The following is a 15,290-nucleotide window of genomic DNA, read 5'->3' on the forward strand; positions in this document are numbered from 1 at the left end:
CGCCGCACCTGTCCACCTGTCAGTCTCTCGCTCCGTCCTCCCGTCACTCGAGAACAAAACCCCGACACTTGAGGCAGAGATTCTCCATCCGCCCGGAGACAAGACGACTTTTTCCAGAACCTCGACCTCGGGTTTGGAGGATCTGATCTTCATCCCAGACGCTTCACACTTCTCCAGATCCACAAAGCACATGTGAACTGTGCAAACTCCCATGAACCTGGAGACCCGATGGAGTAGATCTGGTCCAGTGTTCCACGACCGAGACCAAAACCACACTGCTCCTCCTGGACCTGAGGTTCAACTGTCGGTCAGGTTCTCCTCTCCAGTCCCTGACAGAGACCGAGGAGACTGAGGAGTGTGATTCTCCTGGAGTTGGAACAAACCCTCCTCCTCCTTCTTCTACAGAGGAACCACCACCCCCGTCTGAAGGTCCAGAGGTTCTGTCCCCGACCCCAAAGACCCACAACATCCAGAGACTTAAGATCCTCAGGACGGATCATCCACCCCCAGAGCCACCGAGGAACTTGAACCACCTCAGGGACTTCAGGGTGATGGACGAGTCCGACTGTAGTAGAGTCGGTAAAACTCGACCTCCTGCAGAAGCTCAGGCTCCTCCTCCCTGTGAGGTGATGTTCCACGTCCCCAGAGCCAGAGTCTCCATGTCCACAGATCCGGTCGTCGAGGTCCCGAACGTCGACTTCAGCCCAGACCTCAGCACAGGCCCCAGACGGATCCTCCTGCAGGTGTGGGGCCCACAGACGGGTGGCCCCTCGTCGCTTGTTGGGGGTGGGACTCGTGGGGGGAGGCGTGGTCACCAGACGCTCTCCGTGGAGGTGCCACCTCAGGTATCTGACCTGAGTGTGGTCAGAGTCATGTTGGGCTAAACCAGGACTAAACTAGGACTAAACCAGGTCTAAACCAGGTCTAAACCAGAACTAAACCAGGACTAAACCAGGACTAAACTAGGACTAAACCGGAACTAAACCAGGACTAAACCAGGACTAAACTAGGACTAAACCAGGTCTAAACCAGGTCTAAACCAGAACTAAACCAGGACTAAACTAGGACTAAACTAGGACTAAACCAGAACTAAACCAGGACTAAACCAGAACTAAACCAGGACTAAGACCAGGACTAAACTAGGACTAAACCAGAACTAAACCAGGACTAAGACCAGGACTAAACCAGAACTAAACCAGGACTAAGACCAGGACTAAACCAGGATGTATGTGACCTCTGTGTGGTCAGGGTCATTGTTGCTCTTGGTTTGACTCGTCCCTCAGGACCTGTTTGTCTTGAGGAGCATGAAACTCGTGACGACAAACCTCCTGAGATCATCCAGACTCAAACCTCCTGAGATCATCCAGACTCAAACCTCCTGAGATCATCCAGACTCAAACCTCCTGAGATCATCCAGACTCAAACCTCCTGAGATCATCCAGACTCAAACCTCCTGAGATCATCCAGACTCAAACCTCCTGAGATCATCCAGACTCAAACCTCCTGAGATCATCCAGACTCAAACCTCCTGAGATCATCCAGACTCAAACCTCCACCACGAGAAAGTGACGCTTCAACGACGGAGTTTAATCATGTCAAGTTTATTTCTGCAGAAGGTTTGAATAATAATCTGCTTCAGTGTCACTTGAACAACACAGTTTGAATCGTTGGGTTTGATCTGCTGAAGCTCAGAGCTTCTCCCACTGATGAGGAACATGGATCTGTTCAAACAATGAAGGTCCTGGTCTTCTGACGCTGAAGGTTCATGTTCAGGTTCAGGTTCGTGTTCAGGTTCGTGTTCGTGTTCGTGTTCAGGTTCGTGTTCGCGTTCATGTTTGTGTTCATGTTCGCGTTCATGTTCGTGTTCGCGTTCATGTTCGTGTTCGTGTTCGTGTTCATGTTCGTGTTCGTGTTCATGTTCGTGTTCGTGTTCGCGTTCATGTTCGTGTTCGTGTTCATGTTCGTGTTCATGTTCGTGTTCATGTTCGTGTTCGTGTTCATGTTCGTGTTCGTTCGTTCGTGTTCATGTTCGTGTTCATGTGTTCATGTTCGTGTTCGTGTTCGTTCATGTTCGTGTTCATGTTCGTGTTCATGTTCATGTTCGCGTTCATGTTCGTGTTCATGTTCATGTTCATGTTCGTGTTCATGTTCGTGTTCGTGTTCATGTTCGTGTTCGTGTTCATGTTCGTGTTCATGTTCATGTTCGTGTTTCGTGTTCGTGTTCATGTTCAGTGTGTTCATGTTCATGTTCGTGTTCATGTTCATGTTCGTGTTCATGTTCGTGTTCGTGTTCATGTTCGTGTTCGTGTTCATGTTCGTGTTCATGTTCGTGTTCGCATGTTCATGTTCGTGTTCGTGTTCGTGTTCATGTTCATGTTCGTTCATGTTCGTGTTCATGTTCATGTTCGTTCATGTTCATGTTCGTGTTCATGTTCATGTTCGTGTTCATGTTCGTGTTCGTGTTCATGTTCGTGTCATGTTCGTGTTCGTGTTCATGTTCGTGTTCATGTTCATGTTTGTTCATGTTCATGTTCGTGTTCATGTGTTCATGTTCGTGTTCATGTTCGTTCATGTTCATGTTCATGTTCGTGTTCATGTTCGTGTTCATGTTCGTGTTCATGTTCATGTTCATGTTCATGTTCGTTCGTTCATGTTCGTGTTCATGTTCGTGTTCATGTTCGTGTTCATGTTCGTGTTCGTATGTTCGTTCGTTCGTGTTCATGTTCGTTCATGTTCGTGTTCGCATGTTCATGTTCATGTTCGTGTTCATGTTCGTTCATGTTCATGTTCATGTTCATGTTCGTGTTCATGTTCGTGTTCATGTTCATGTTCGTGTTCATGTTTCATGTTCGTGTTCATGTTCGTGTTCGTGTTCATGTTCATGTTCGTGTTCGTGTTCATGTTCGTGTTCATGTTCATGTTCGTGTTCATGTTCGTGTTCATGTTCATGTGTTCATGTTCGTGTTCATGTTCGTGTTCGTGTTCATGTTCGTTCATGTTCATGTTTCAGTGTTCATGTTCGTGTTCATGTTCGTGTTCGTGTTCATGTTCGTGTTCATGTTCATGTTCGTGTTCATGTTCGTGTTCGTGTTCGTGTTCATGTTCATGTTCGTGTTCGTGTTCATGTTCATGTTCGTGTTCATGTTCGTGTTCATGTTCGTGTTCGTTCGTGTTCATGTTCATGTTCATGTTCATGTTCGTGTTCGTGTTCATGTTCATGTTCCTGTTCATGTTCCTGTTCATGTTCGTGTTCGTGTTCGTGTTCATGTTCATGTTCATGTTCATGTTCGTGTTCATGTTCGTTCATGTTCATGTTCATGTTCGTGTTCATGTTCATGTTCGTGTTCGTGTTCGTGTTCATGTTCGTGTTCATGTTCATGTTCGTGTTTCTTTTTTGGTTCGTGTAAAGATGAACTTGAGTTGAGTTGTTGAAATGAAGAAAATCAGTTTTATTTCTTTTATTTTACACTTAAATTATTATTTATATAATCAGGGATTTTTCATCATCTTAAATGTGGCAGAAACTTTTTGTTCCCACACGAACTGAACCTTTTGTACTTTAAAAAAATAAAAAAAACTTGTGGAATTTGACAGATTTTGGGAGGTTCTTTTTCCTCTAGACACAAACAACAAATATATCAAGATACGGATTTTACTCCATATGACCCAAGGACCAGGTGTGTGTGTGTGTGTGTGTGTGTGTGTGTGTGTGTGTGTGTGTGTGTGTGTGTGTGTGTGTGTGTTGTGTTGTGTGTGTGTGTATTGTGTGTGTGTGTGTTGTGTGTGTATTGTGTGTGTGTGTGTGTTGTGTGTGTGTTTTGTGTGTTTCTTCCTCACATTTGTTGGTCTGTGACTTTTATTGTGGCGGGTTTGAGGTCAGGGACGTTTTATTGTGGTGGAGTCAAGGTGATGAGTTTGTGACGGAGGAAGAGGACGAGACTGTGAGTCTGTCTCTCTGTCTCTGTCTCTGTCTCTGTCCCTGTCTCTGTCCTCTGTCTCTGTCTCTCTGTCTCCTCTGTCTCTGTCCTCCTTCTGTCTCTCTGTCTCGTGTCCACGTCCAGGTTTAGGACAAAACTGTAGAATCTAAAGTCCATGATCCTGAAGGTCTTCAGACGATTTAACATCAGAACGAAGAGACGAATCAAGAACTTCCTGTTTGGAGCTGAACACTGTGTCCTCACTCCCTGTAGGACACTTGTCTCTGCATTAGGACACTTGTCTCTGCGTTAGGACACTTGTAGGACACTTGTCTCTGCATTAGGACACTTGTAGGACACTTGTCTCTGCATTAGGACACTTGTAGGACACTCCTCTCTGCATTAGGACACTTGTAGGACACTTGTCTCTGTGTTAGGACACTTGTCTCTGTGTTAGGACACTTGTAGGACACTTGTCTCTGTGTTAGGACACTTGTCTCTGCATTAGGACACTTGTCTCTGCGTTAGGACACTTGTAGGACACTTGTCTCTGCATTAGGACACTTGTAGGACACTCCTCTCTGCGTTAGGACACTTGTAGGACACTTGTCTCTGTGTTAGGACACTTGTAGGACACTTGTCTCTGTGTTAGGACACTTGTAGGACACTTGTAGGACACTTGTCTGGTGTCTTTTTGACAAATGTCTCCTGGTTTATTTCTGTCTTCGTCTTTTCCGTCCAAACAAAAGCCTCTTGACCTTCAGTCGCCCGACGCCGCGTTTCCTCTTTATCTCACTCAGGTCAGACTCAGGTCGAGTTCAGGTCAGACTCAGGTCAGGGGGGTTCATCTCTGCTCCTGTCGTTGCTCCTCCTGTCGTTGCTCCTGTCTCTGCTTGCCTGTCTTGCTCCCTGTCCTGTCTCCCTGTCTCTGCTCCTGTCGTTGCTCCTGTCGTCCTGTCTCTCCTGTCTCTGCCCCTGTCTCTGCTCCTGTCGTTGCTCCTGTCCTTGCTCCTGTCGTTGCTCCTGTCTCTGCCCCTGTCTCTGCTCCTGTCTGCTCCTGTCTCTGCTCCTGTCGTTGCTCCTGTCTCTGCTCCTGTCGTTGCTCCTGTCTCTGCCCCTGTCCTTGCTCCTGTCGTTGCTCCTGTCTCTGCCCCTGTCTCTGCTCCTGTCGTTGCTCCTGTCTCTGCTCCTGTCGTTGCTCCTGTCGTTGCTCCTGTCTCTGCTCCTGTCGTCTCTGCTCCTGTCTCTGCTCCTGTCGTTGCTCCTGTCTCTGCTCCTGTCTCTGCTCCTGTCTCTGCTCCTGTCGTTGCTCCTGTCTCTGCTCCTGTCTCTGCTCCTGTCTCTGCTCCTGTCGTTGCTCCTGTCGTTGCTCCTGTCTCTGCTCCTGTCTCTGCTCTGTCGTCTGTCTCCCTTGTCCTGTTGCTCCTGTCGTTGCTCCTGTCTCTGCTCCTGTCTCTGCTCCTGTCGTTGCTCCTGTCGTTGCTCCTGTCGTTGCTCCTGTCTTTTCTTTGGTTTTGATTTTATTTTTTCAAACAGAAAAAGAATCTTTGATTTTTTTTCACCAACGACGTCGAGGAAAAATAAAATGTTCAGTTTTTGTCTCAAATCAGAAAAACAAAAAAGAGACGGAAGAAAAGAAAAAGGTTAAAGAAGAGACGGAGAGAAAGAAAGAGAGAGAAAGAGGAGGAGGAGGAGGAGGAGGTGTGGAGCAGGTTTCTGGGGAAAGACTGAAGAGGAACTGAACTTATTTTGCCTCCCATCCTCCTCCTCCTCTCCCTCCTCCTCTCTCCTCCTCTTCTCCTCTCCTCTCCTCCTCCTCTTCTTCTCCTCTCCTCTTCCTCCTCTTCTTCCTCCTCTCCTCCTCCTCTTCTCCTCTCCTCCTCCTCTTCTCCTCCTCTCCTCCTCCTCCTCCTTCCTCCTCCTCTCCTCCTCTTCCTCCTCCTCCTCCTCCTCTCTCCTCCCTCTCTTCCTCCTCTCCTCCTCCTCCTCCTCTCCTCCTCTTCTCCTCCTCTCTTCTCCTCTCCTCCTCCTCTTCCTCCTCTCCTCTTCCTCCTCTCCTCCTCCTCCTCTCCTCCTCCTCTCCTCCTTCCTTCTCTTCTCTCTCCTCTCTCTCTCTCTTTCTCTCTCTCAGTCTCTGGAGCATCTGTGGATCTCATCATGGATCAGTGGAAGTTTCCGGAGCTTCTGAGACTCTTCAAAGACTCACAACTGTGTGACCTTTGACCCCCACTGACAGGGACATCCTCTACTCTACTCCTCTTCCTCCTCTCCTCTTCCTCCTCTCCTCCTCTTCATCTGTTCTTCTCTTCTCTTCCTCTTCTCCTCTTCTCTTCGTCTCTCTGTATTTGTCTCTTTTTCTCTCTTTTCCTTCAGGTTCATCTGTCCGTCCTCGTCTCCTGACAGAGACGTTCACCTGTCTGTCTGTCCCTGTCTTCACCTGTCTGTCCCTGTCTTCACCTGTCTGTCCCTGTCACTAATGGATTGTTCCGGTTCAACTGTTTCACCTGAACGCCTCATAAACCAACAGACCGAAGAGAAAGAGAGAGAGAGAGAGAGAGAGAGAGAGAGGTGGAAGTGGAGGTGGAGATTGAGCGTCACTAATGGATTTTTCTGGTTGGTCGTTTTATTTATTTTTTTTATCTGAAGACCTCAAGACCCAAAACCAGAACCAGGACCAGGTCTTTAGTGCAGTCCTGGTTTAGTCCTGGTTTAGTCCTGGTTTAGTCCGGGTTTAGTCCTGGTTTAGTCCTGGTTTAGTCCTGGTTTAGTCCTGGTTTAGTCCTGGTTTAGTCCTGGTTTAGTCCTGGTTTAGTCCGGGTTTAGTCCTGGTTTAGTTCTGGTTTAGTCCTGGTTTAGTCCTGGTTTAGTTCTGGTTGTTCTGTTGTGTGTGTGTGTCTGTGTGTGTGTGTGTGTGTGTGTGTGTCTGTGTGTGTGTGTGTCTGTGTGTGTGTGTGTGTCTGTGTGTGTGTGTGTGTGTGTGTGTGTCTGTGTGTGTGTGTGTGTCTGTGTGTGTGTGTGTGTGTCTGTGTGTGTGTGTGTGTGTGTCTGTGTGTGTGTGTGTGTGTGTGTGTGTGTCTGTGTGTGTGTCTGTGTGTGTGTCTGTGTGTGTGTGTGTGTGTGTCTGTGTGTGTGTGTGTGTGTGTGTGTCTGTGTGTGTGTGTGTGTGTGTGTGTCTGTGTGTGTGTGTGTGTGTGTGTGTGTCTGTGTGTCTGTGTGTCTGTGTGTGTGTGTGTGTGTGTGTGTGTGTGTGTGTGTGTGTGTGTCTGTGTGTGTGTGTGTGTGTGTGTGTGTGTCTGTGTGTGTGTGTGTGTGTCTGTGTGTGTGTGTCTGTGTGTGTGTCTGTGTGTGTGTGTGTGTGTGTGTGTGTCTGTGTGTGTCTGTGTGTGTGTGTGTGTGTGTGTGTGTGTGGGGGGGGGGGGAACTCTGAATAATCACTTTAATCATTTCCTCTTCACGGTCAAAGAAAAAAACACACGACGAGAGGGACGAGAGGGAGGGCATCTGACACAATAAACACACACAATAAAAACACAATAAAAACACAATAAAAAGAACACAATTAAAACACACAATAAAAACTCACTCAAAGGGTTTTGGCTGCAGATGGACGTCAGACTCAGGTCCTGTGTTGTTTCTCTTCACTTGCTGCAGGAGGAGATCAGGTTGTTTTATTTGTGACTCAGAGTTTTGACATTTAAATAAATCAATAAAACAAATAAACACAGTAAAAACAGAGTAAAAATACTCTAAAAACAGAGTGGGGAGGGCATCTGACACACAACACGGGGGGGATGGGGGAGGGCATCTGTGTTAGTGTCAGCTGCTCTCTGACCTTTGACCTCTGTTGTCTTTATAAAGTGCTGAGTCGACCTGTGACCTCTGACCCTCCTTGACCGGGGCATCTGGGTTATTCTGGTCTCAGTCTGGAAACAGAAACACAGAAAAAACAAAAACACAGAAAAACAGAAAAAACTGAAAAACAGAAAAAACTGAATGTTCAGTGTCAAAGTTTCATCTGAAAACAAAAGATCTGATCTGAGACAAGAAAGTGCGTCTGCAGAACACGACAAAAACACGTCAAAAAACACGACAAAAAACACGACAAAAACACACAGAAAAGACCAAAAACAAACCAAAACACGTCAAAAAACACCAAAATACAACAAAAACATGCTAAAAAACCACTAAAAACAAAACAAAACTCACCAAAAAACACAAAAAAACGAGCTGAAAACACATTTAGAACATGACATTAAAAAGGGATAAATCTGATTCAGGTCAGAGTCAGGTCAGAGTCAAAGTCAGGTCAGAGTCAGGTCAGAGTCCAGAGTTGGACTCAGGACTGTCCCAGGACCCAGAGACTCACACGATGAAAACTTTGACTGAGACCAAAACTCAAAGTGAAACTAAACCAGGACCAAACCAGGACTAAACCAGGACTAAACCAGGTCTAAACCAGGACTAAACCAGGTCTAAACCAGGACTAAACCAGGACTAAACCAGGACTAAACCAGGACTAAACCAGGACTAAACCAGGTCTAAACCAGGACTAAACCAGGACTAAACCAGGACTAAACAAGGACTAAACCAGGTCTAAACCAGGACTAAACCAGGACTAAACCAGGTCTAAACCAGGACTAAACCAGGTCTAAACCAGGACTAAACCAGGACTAAACCAGGTCTAAACCAGGACTAAACCAGGTCTAAACCAGGACTAAACCAGGTCTAAACCAGGATTAAACCAGGTCTAAACCAGGACTAAACAAGGACTAAACCAGGTCTAAACCAGGACTAAACCAGGACTACACCAGGCCTACACGAGGTCTAGACCGGGTCTGGGGTCAGATTCCGGGGACATTGATCCTAAAAGCAGGTGTGGACATAAATCTCCTCTGTCCCACTGAGAGGACGAGAAGACAAAACCAGGACCAGGGACTTCAGAGAGACCGACTGCGGACCTGATTCAGTCCTGGTTCAGACTCTGTTTAGTCCTGGTCTAGTCCTGGTTTAGTTTTGGTTCTGAGGAAAAAACATTTGTGGATTTTGTAAATTTCTGATGAAAAAAACAGAAATAAAATAAAAGTGTAAAAGTTCCGATCCGGATCCCGACCCGGATCTGAGTCTGAGGTTCAAACGCTGCGGAGGAACAGCTGGATTTAGGATCAGAGACCGGACCACCCCAGTGTGGACCCGCTCTGGACCGGGAACTGGGCCACGTTTAAGTCTGGTTCAGTTCTGGTTCAGTCCCAATTGAAACATTTTTATTTTCTTACAAAAGTCCAACTAAACCCGGACTAAACCCGGACTGAACCTTTGACCCTTTATATTTTATAGAGTCTATGGTCTGGACCTGGTTCTGGACCTGGACTATCAGGGTCTGACTCTGGACTGATCCTTTTTCCATCTGGACCAAACTCGTCTCACAAAATCCGGACTAAACCCAGATCTCAACCGGATCCAATTAAAGGATTTTTATAATGAACATGAACCAGGTCTGAACCAGGACTAAACCAGGACTATAACAGGACTAAACCAGGTCTGAACCAGGACTAAACCAGGATTAAACCAGGACTAAACCAGACATTTCTCTAGACTTTTTTCTGTTTTTCTTGTGTAAAACACATTTTTATTTCGATCGGGTTTAATCTGCAGCTCAAATCCAAACAAGACTCACCAGAACCTGAACCTCTGCTGCCCCCTGCTGGTCCCCACGAGTCTCTGCTGCCCCCTGCTGGTCCCCACGAGTCTCTGCTGCCCCCTGCTGGTCCCTACGAGTCTCTGCTGCTCCAGGACTCACTCAGGACTTTATTTTACTCTATTATTTGATTCATTTTCTTAGTTTAACTCCCGCTGGGTCACTTTTTCTGTATAATTCTCATTTTCATATTAATTTAAAAAAAGAAACAAAAAGTGCTGAGGTTCAAGTCTCGGTTCCTGACAGAAGCTCAGAAACAGAACACAAGGCCCAAGTGAAGCTCAAACAGATTTACTCAAACAACCAGAAGATTTTACTTTTACTTCCGTCTCATTTTCTCTCCGTTCTCGTCGTCGTGAGTCGTGTTTTTGTCGACTTCATTTTTAAAACCACCAGGGGGCGACAGAGAAACACCAACACAGAGTCAGAAACGTGATCCTCACCAGAAGAACAGACGGACTCACCTTCACACAAAAGGTTTACACTTTTTATTCACAAGATTTTAATACAAATGTGGCAAAGTGCTCGAGTCCTGGTTTAGACCTGGTCCAGTCCTGGTCCAGTCCTGGTCCAGTCCTGGTTCAGATCTTGTTCTGGGAGAAGTACTGGTTCAGGATGGACTCAACCTGGTCCTGGGTGTAGTCCAGGACCACAAACCTCTGTCCGTCTGCAGCTCCTCGGATCATCGCCGACAAACCTGAGACACGACACGACAACACACTTTTAACAAACACAACGCACTTTTAACACACACGATGCACTTTTATCACACACGACACTTTTAACACGACGCATTTTTAACACACACGACACTTTTAACACACGACACACTTTTATCACACACGACACTTTTAACACGACGGATTTTTAACACACGACACTTTTAACACACAACACACTTTTAATACGACACTTTTAACACACGACGCACTTTTAACACACACGACACTTTTAACACGACGCACTTTTAACACACACAACACACTTTTAACACGACGCACTTTTAACACACATTTTTAACACACACGATGCACTTTTAACACACACGATGCACTTATAACACACACGATGCACTTTTAACACACACGATGCACTTTTAACACACACGATGCACTTTTAACACACACGATGCACTTTTAACACGACACACTTTTAACACACACGACACTTTTAACACACGACGCACTTTTAACACACACGACACTTTTAACACGACGCACTTTTAACACACACGACACTTTTAACACGATGCACTTTTAACACACACGATGCACTTTTAACACACACGATGCACTTTTAACACACACGATGCACTTTTAACACACACGATGCACTTTTAACACACACGATGCACTTTTAACACACACGATGCACTTTTAACACGACACACTTTTAACACACACGATGCACTTTTAACAAGACACACTTTTAACACACACAACACACTTTTAACACACACGACACTTTTAACACACATGACACACTTTTATCACACACGACACTTAACACGACACTTTTAACACGACACTTTTAACACGACACACTTTTAACACACAACACACTTTTAACACACGACGCACTTTTAACACACACGACACTTTTAACACGACGCACTTTTAACACACACGATGCACTTTTAACACACACGACGCATTTTTAACACACACGACACTTTTAACACGATGCACTTTTAACACGATGCACTTTTAACACGACGCACTTTTAACACACACACACACACACTTTTAAACACGATGCACTTTTAACACGATGCACTTTTAACACGACGCACTTTTAACACACACGACACACTTTTAACACACACGACACACTTTTAACACACACGACACACTTTTAACACACACGACACTTTTAACACGACGTACTTTTAACACACACGATGCACTTTTAACACACACGACACTTTTAACACGACGCACTTTTAACACACACGATGCACTTTTAACACACACGACACTTTTAACACGACGCACTTTTAACACACACGATGCACTTTTAACACACACGACACATTTTTAACACACAACACACTTTTAATACGACACTTTTAACACGATGCACTTTTAACACGACGCACTTTTAACACACACGACTTTTAACACACACGACACTTTTAACACGATGCACTTTTAACACGACACTTTTATCACACACGACGCACTTTTAACACACACGACACTTTTAACACACACGACACTTTTAACACGATGCACTTTTAACACGACACTTTTAACACACACGACGCACTTTTAACACACAACACACTTTTAACACACGACGCACTTTTAACACACACGACACACTTTTAACACACACGACGCACTTTTAACACACAACACACTTTTAACACACACGATGCACTTTTAACACACAACACACTTTTAACACACGACGCACTTTTAACACACACGACGCACTTTTAACACACGATGCACTTTTAACACACACGATGCACTTTTACCATGACACTTTTAACACGATGCACTTTTACAGACTGTGAATAAGTGTGTGTGTATAGTGTGTGTGTATAGTGTGTGTATAGTGTGTGTGTGTGTATAGTGTGTGTGACTCACGTCGTCCGGACTCGGGTCTGAAGAGACACAGAACAGGTTTGTTCAGATCTTTCGCTCGGCCAAGTTCATAACCCACCCCCAGAGACGGCTGCGTCACCTCGGCAACCACCACTGACGCACAACAACAACAACACAACAATATCAATACAACAACAACAACACAACAATATCAATACAACAACAACAATACAACAACACAACAATATCAATACAACAACAACACAACAATATCAATACAACAACAACACAACAACACAACAATATCAATACAACAACAACAACAACAACAACAATACAACAACAACACAACAATATCAACAACAACAACAACACAACAACAACACAACAATATCAATACAACAACAACACAACAATATCAATACAACAACAACAACACAACAACAACACAACAACAACAACAACAACAACAACAATATCAATACATCAACACAACAATATTATTATTCTTATTGTGAAGCACAGTTCAGTTTTTAAACATGAACTGAGGGTCAAACTTGGGACTGAAGCAGGTTTAAAACAGTTCACAGTCTGAACCTGATACGCCTCTGGAGCCCACGACCCGATCTGGGTCTGAGGTCTGAGTCTGGGTCTGAGTCTGAGTCTGAGGTCTGAGTCTGAGTCTGAGGTCTGAGTCTGTCTGGGTCTGAGTCTGGGTCTGAGGTCTGAGGTCTGAGTCTGGGTCTGGGTCTAAACAGAGACTCTGGGAAAATCAGGAGCAACATTTGCAAAAAAAAAAGTATGTGTCTTGTTCTCGAGTGAGGGGAGGATGAAGCGAGAGACTGACAGGTGGACAGGTGCAGCGTGGGCAGACTGACAGGTGGACAGGTGCAGCGTGGGCAGACTGACAGGTGGACAGGTGCAGCGTGGGCAGACTGGACAGGTGGACAGGTGCAGCGTGGGCAGATTGACAGGTGGACAGGTGCAGCGTGGGCAGATTGACAGGTGGACAGGTGCAGCGTGGGCAGATTGACAGGTGGACAGGTGCAGCGTGGGCAGATTGACAGGTGGACAGGTGCAGCGTGGGCAGATTGACAGGTGGACAGGTGCAGCGTGGGCAGTGATGTGGTCTCTGTATCGGTCGTTGTGGTGAAGAGGAGCTGAGTCTGGATTCAGTCTCTGTTCCTCCCCTCACCTCTGGTCATGACCCGAAGGACCAGATCCACGATACAAGAGACACAACCGGGCGTCTCCCTTAGACACAGAGGTGGGAGCTCGGAGTAGAGCCGCTGCTCCTCCACGTGGAGAGGAGCGTCTGAGGGGAGGACGTCTGTTCTGACGTCTCCTGGACGTGTCCCTCAGGAGGTGTTCATGTCCCAGCAGGAGGAGGAGGAGACCCAGGACACACTGGAGGGACCATGTCTCTGGACTGGACTGGGAACACCTCAGGTCCCACTGGAGGAGCTGGAGGAAGTGTCTGGGGTGAAGGAAGTCTGAGAGTCTCTGCTGAGACTGACTGACGAGTACTAGTAGTAATAGTAGTACTAGTAGTAAAAGTAGTAGTTATATTAGTAGTACTAGTAGTAATAGTAGTACTAGTAGTAAAAGTAGTAGTTATATTAGTAGTACTAGTAGTAATAGTACTGTGAGTACTAACCGTGACTCTGTCGGAGCCAGTCCAGGTCTCGGTCGTGGATTTGTTTGTCTCCAGACTCAGAAACTTCACCTGAAAACAAGAAACAGGCCAAAGTTTAACCTGAAGATTTACTGAAAAAACAGAAAGAAACCAGGACTAAACCAGGACTAGACCTGGACTAGACCTGGACTAGACCAGATCTAGACCAGGATTAGACCTGTACTGAACCAGGCCTCGGTGATGACGTCATACCGGTGTCGGTGAGTTGTCCGTCGGTCACGTGCTCGGTCAGGACGGTGCCGTAGGTCCGGAGCACGTGCACGATGCGCTGGTACACGTGCACATCGTCTCTCCCGCCGCGGATACTGCCGCAAAAGTAGATCTTCTGCGCCTGCGCCATTCCGCTGCACTTTAACGCACTCTGACAGAGTTTAGCGCGGGTCCGTGCGGGTCTGCGCGAGACTTCCACCAAAAGCGCGCGTCCTGGCTCACGTCCCGGCAGCGTGATGACGTAGCACAGCGTGGGCACGTACACGCAGCCTCATAGTGCGTCATAATCACGGAGTTATAATAAAAAACTTTATTATAGTTTTATTATATTTTTTATTTATTTTAGTTTAACTTTATTATACTTTTTTATTCTTATTTTATTATATTATAGTTAAATGTTATTATAGTTGATCTTATCTGTTGTATATGTATTATAGTTGAGTTTTATATTGTTTATGATCATAAACAACATAAAAGTGAATATTCGATCTGTTCGCTCTGTTCAGAACATTTCACATCTATAAATCCAAATTCTCCAAATCCAGATCCTGATTGAAAATCAATATTCTGGACATTAAGAAATATCTTAAACTCTAAACAGTTTTTCTAACAATAAATCTAAAAATACTCAATATTACAGAAGAATCTGGATTTTATTTTTAATCACTTCCTCAGTTTCTTGTTTCGATTTGTCTTTGTGTTTAATGATCTGACTCAGTTTCATTTCACGTCTGTGTCCATTTTGTTCTTTTGTTTTGACTTTAAGTTGGATCATGACAAATCTGTGGTTTTGTTTAAATCTGTGAGACAAACACAGACTCAGGACTGAGACTGTCCCGGGAAAAAAAGGAAAAACTGTCATCAAATTGTCGTCTCATTTTGACCGAGAAACTGTCGGTGATCGAACGAGTTCACAGTTGAATGTCACGATTTAAACCAGGACTAAACCAGGACTAAACCAGGACTAAACCAGGACTGCAGTGGGTTTAAAAGAAGAATATTTAATATTTACTTCAAGTCAAACAGGCGTCACATCAAACCTCAGGCAGAAAAACAAAACAAAACACTGGAAGTGGATAAAACCGTTTGGTTCATAAAATAAAATAAATGAGATCTGAGAAACATAAATAAAGAGGAATGTGGCGCTGGAGTCTGGACCAGGTCTGGACCAGGTCTGGATCAGAGGTCTGGACCAGGACTGGATCAGAGGTCTGGACCAG

At 45.3% G+C, this 15,290-nt stretch overlaps 2 protein-coding genes across 7 annotated transcripts in view; both read right to left on the minus strand.

Annotated features, from left to right (window-relative positions):
- Window positions 1-7,821: 7,821 nt before the first annotated feature.
- On the minus strand, window positions 7,822-14,292 carry dnph1 (2'-deoxynucleoside 5'-phosphate N-hydrolase 1). Of its 3 annotated transcripts, none has more exons than XM_055162724.1 (5): window positions 14,053-14,292; window positions 13,822-13,890; window positions 12,207-12,317; window positions 10,156-10,309; window positions 7,822-7,840 (listed from the first exon to the last, which is right to left on the minus strand). In XM_055162724.1, the coding sequence occupies exons 1-4, from the start codon at window positions 14,198-14,200 to the stop codon at window positions 10,194-10,196; spliced, it is 444 nt and encodes a 147-aa protein (XP_055018699.1). In that variant the 5' UTR covers window positions 14,201-14,292; the 3' UTR covers window positions 7,822-7,840; window positions 10,156-10,193. The 3 variants fall into 3 exon arrangements, with proteins under 3 accessions (XP_055018699.1, XP_020778258.1, XP_020778257.1); XM_020922599.2 differs by lacking the exon at window positions 7,822-7,840 and adding an exon at window positions 9,957-10,076; XM_020922598.2 differs by lacking the exon at window positions 7,822-7,840 and having other exon boundaries at window positions 10,086-10,309.
- Window positions 14,293-15,051: 759 nt separating this feature from the next.
- Window positions 15,052-15,290, minus strand: part of abhd12 (abhydrolase domain containing 12, lysophospholipase) — a 15,419-nt gene continuing 15,180 nt past the window's right edge. For all 4 annotated transcript variants that reach the window (XM_055162558.1, XM_055162557.1, XM_020922570.2 and 1 more), the window contains one exon: window positions 15,052-15,290. This exon is cut by the window's right edge and continues 71 nt beyond it. The gene's annotated coding sequence lies outside the window, so the exon portion shown is untranslated.

The sequence above is a fragment of the Boleophthalmus pectinirostris genome, unplaced genomic scaffold, assembly GCF_026225935.1.
Source record: "Boleophthalmus pectinirostris isolate CB_2022bp ecotype Guang Dong unplaced genomic scaffold, ASM2622593v1 HiC_scaffold_5, whole genome shotgun sequence".
NCBI classification, from domain to species: Eukaryota; Metazoa; Chordata; class Actinopteri; order Gobiiformes; family Gobiidae; genus Boleophthalmus; species Boleophthalmus pectinirostris.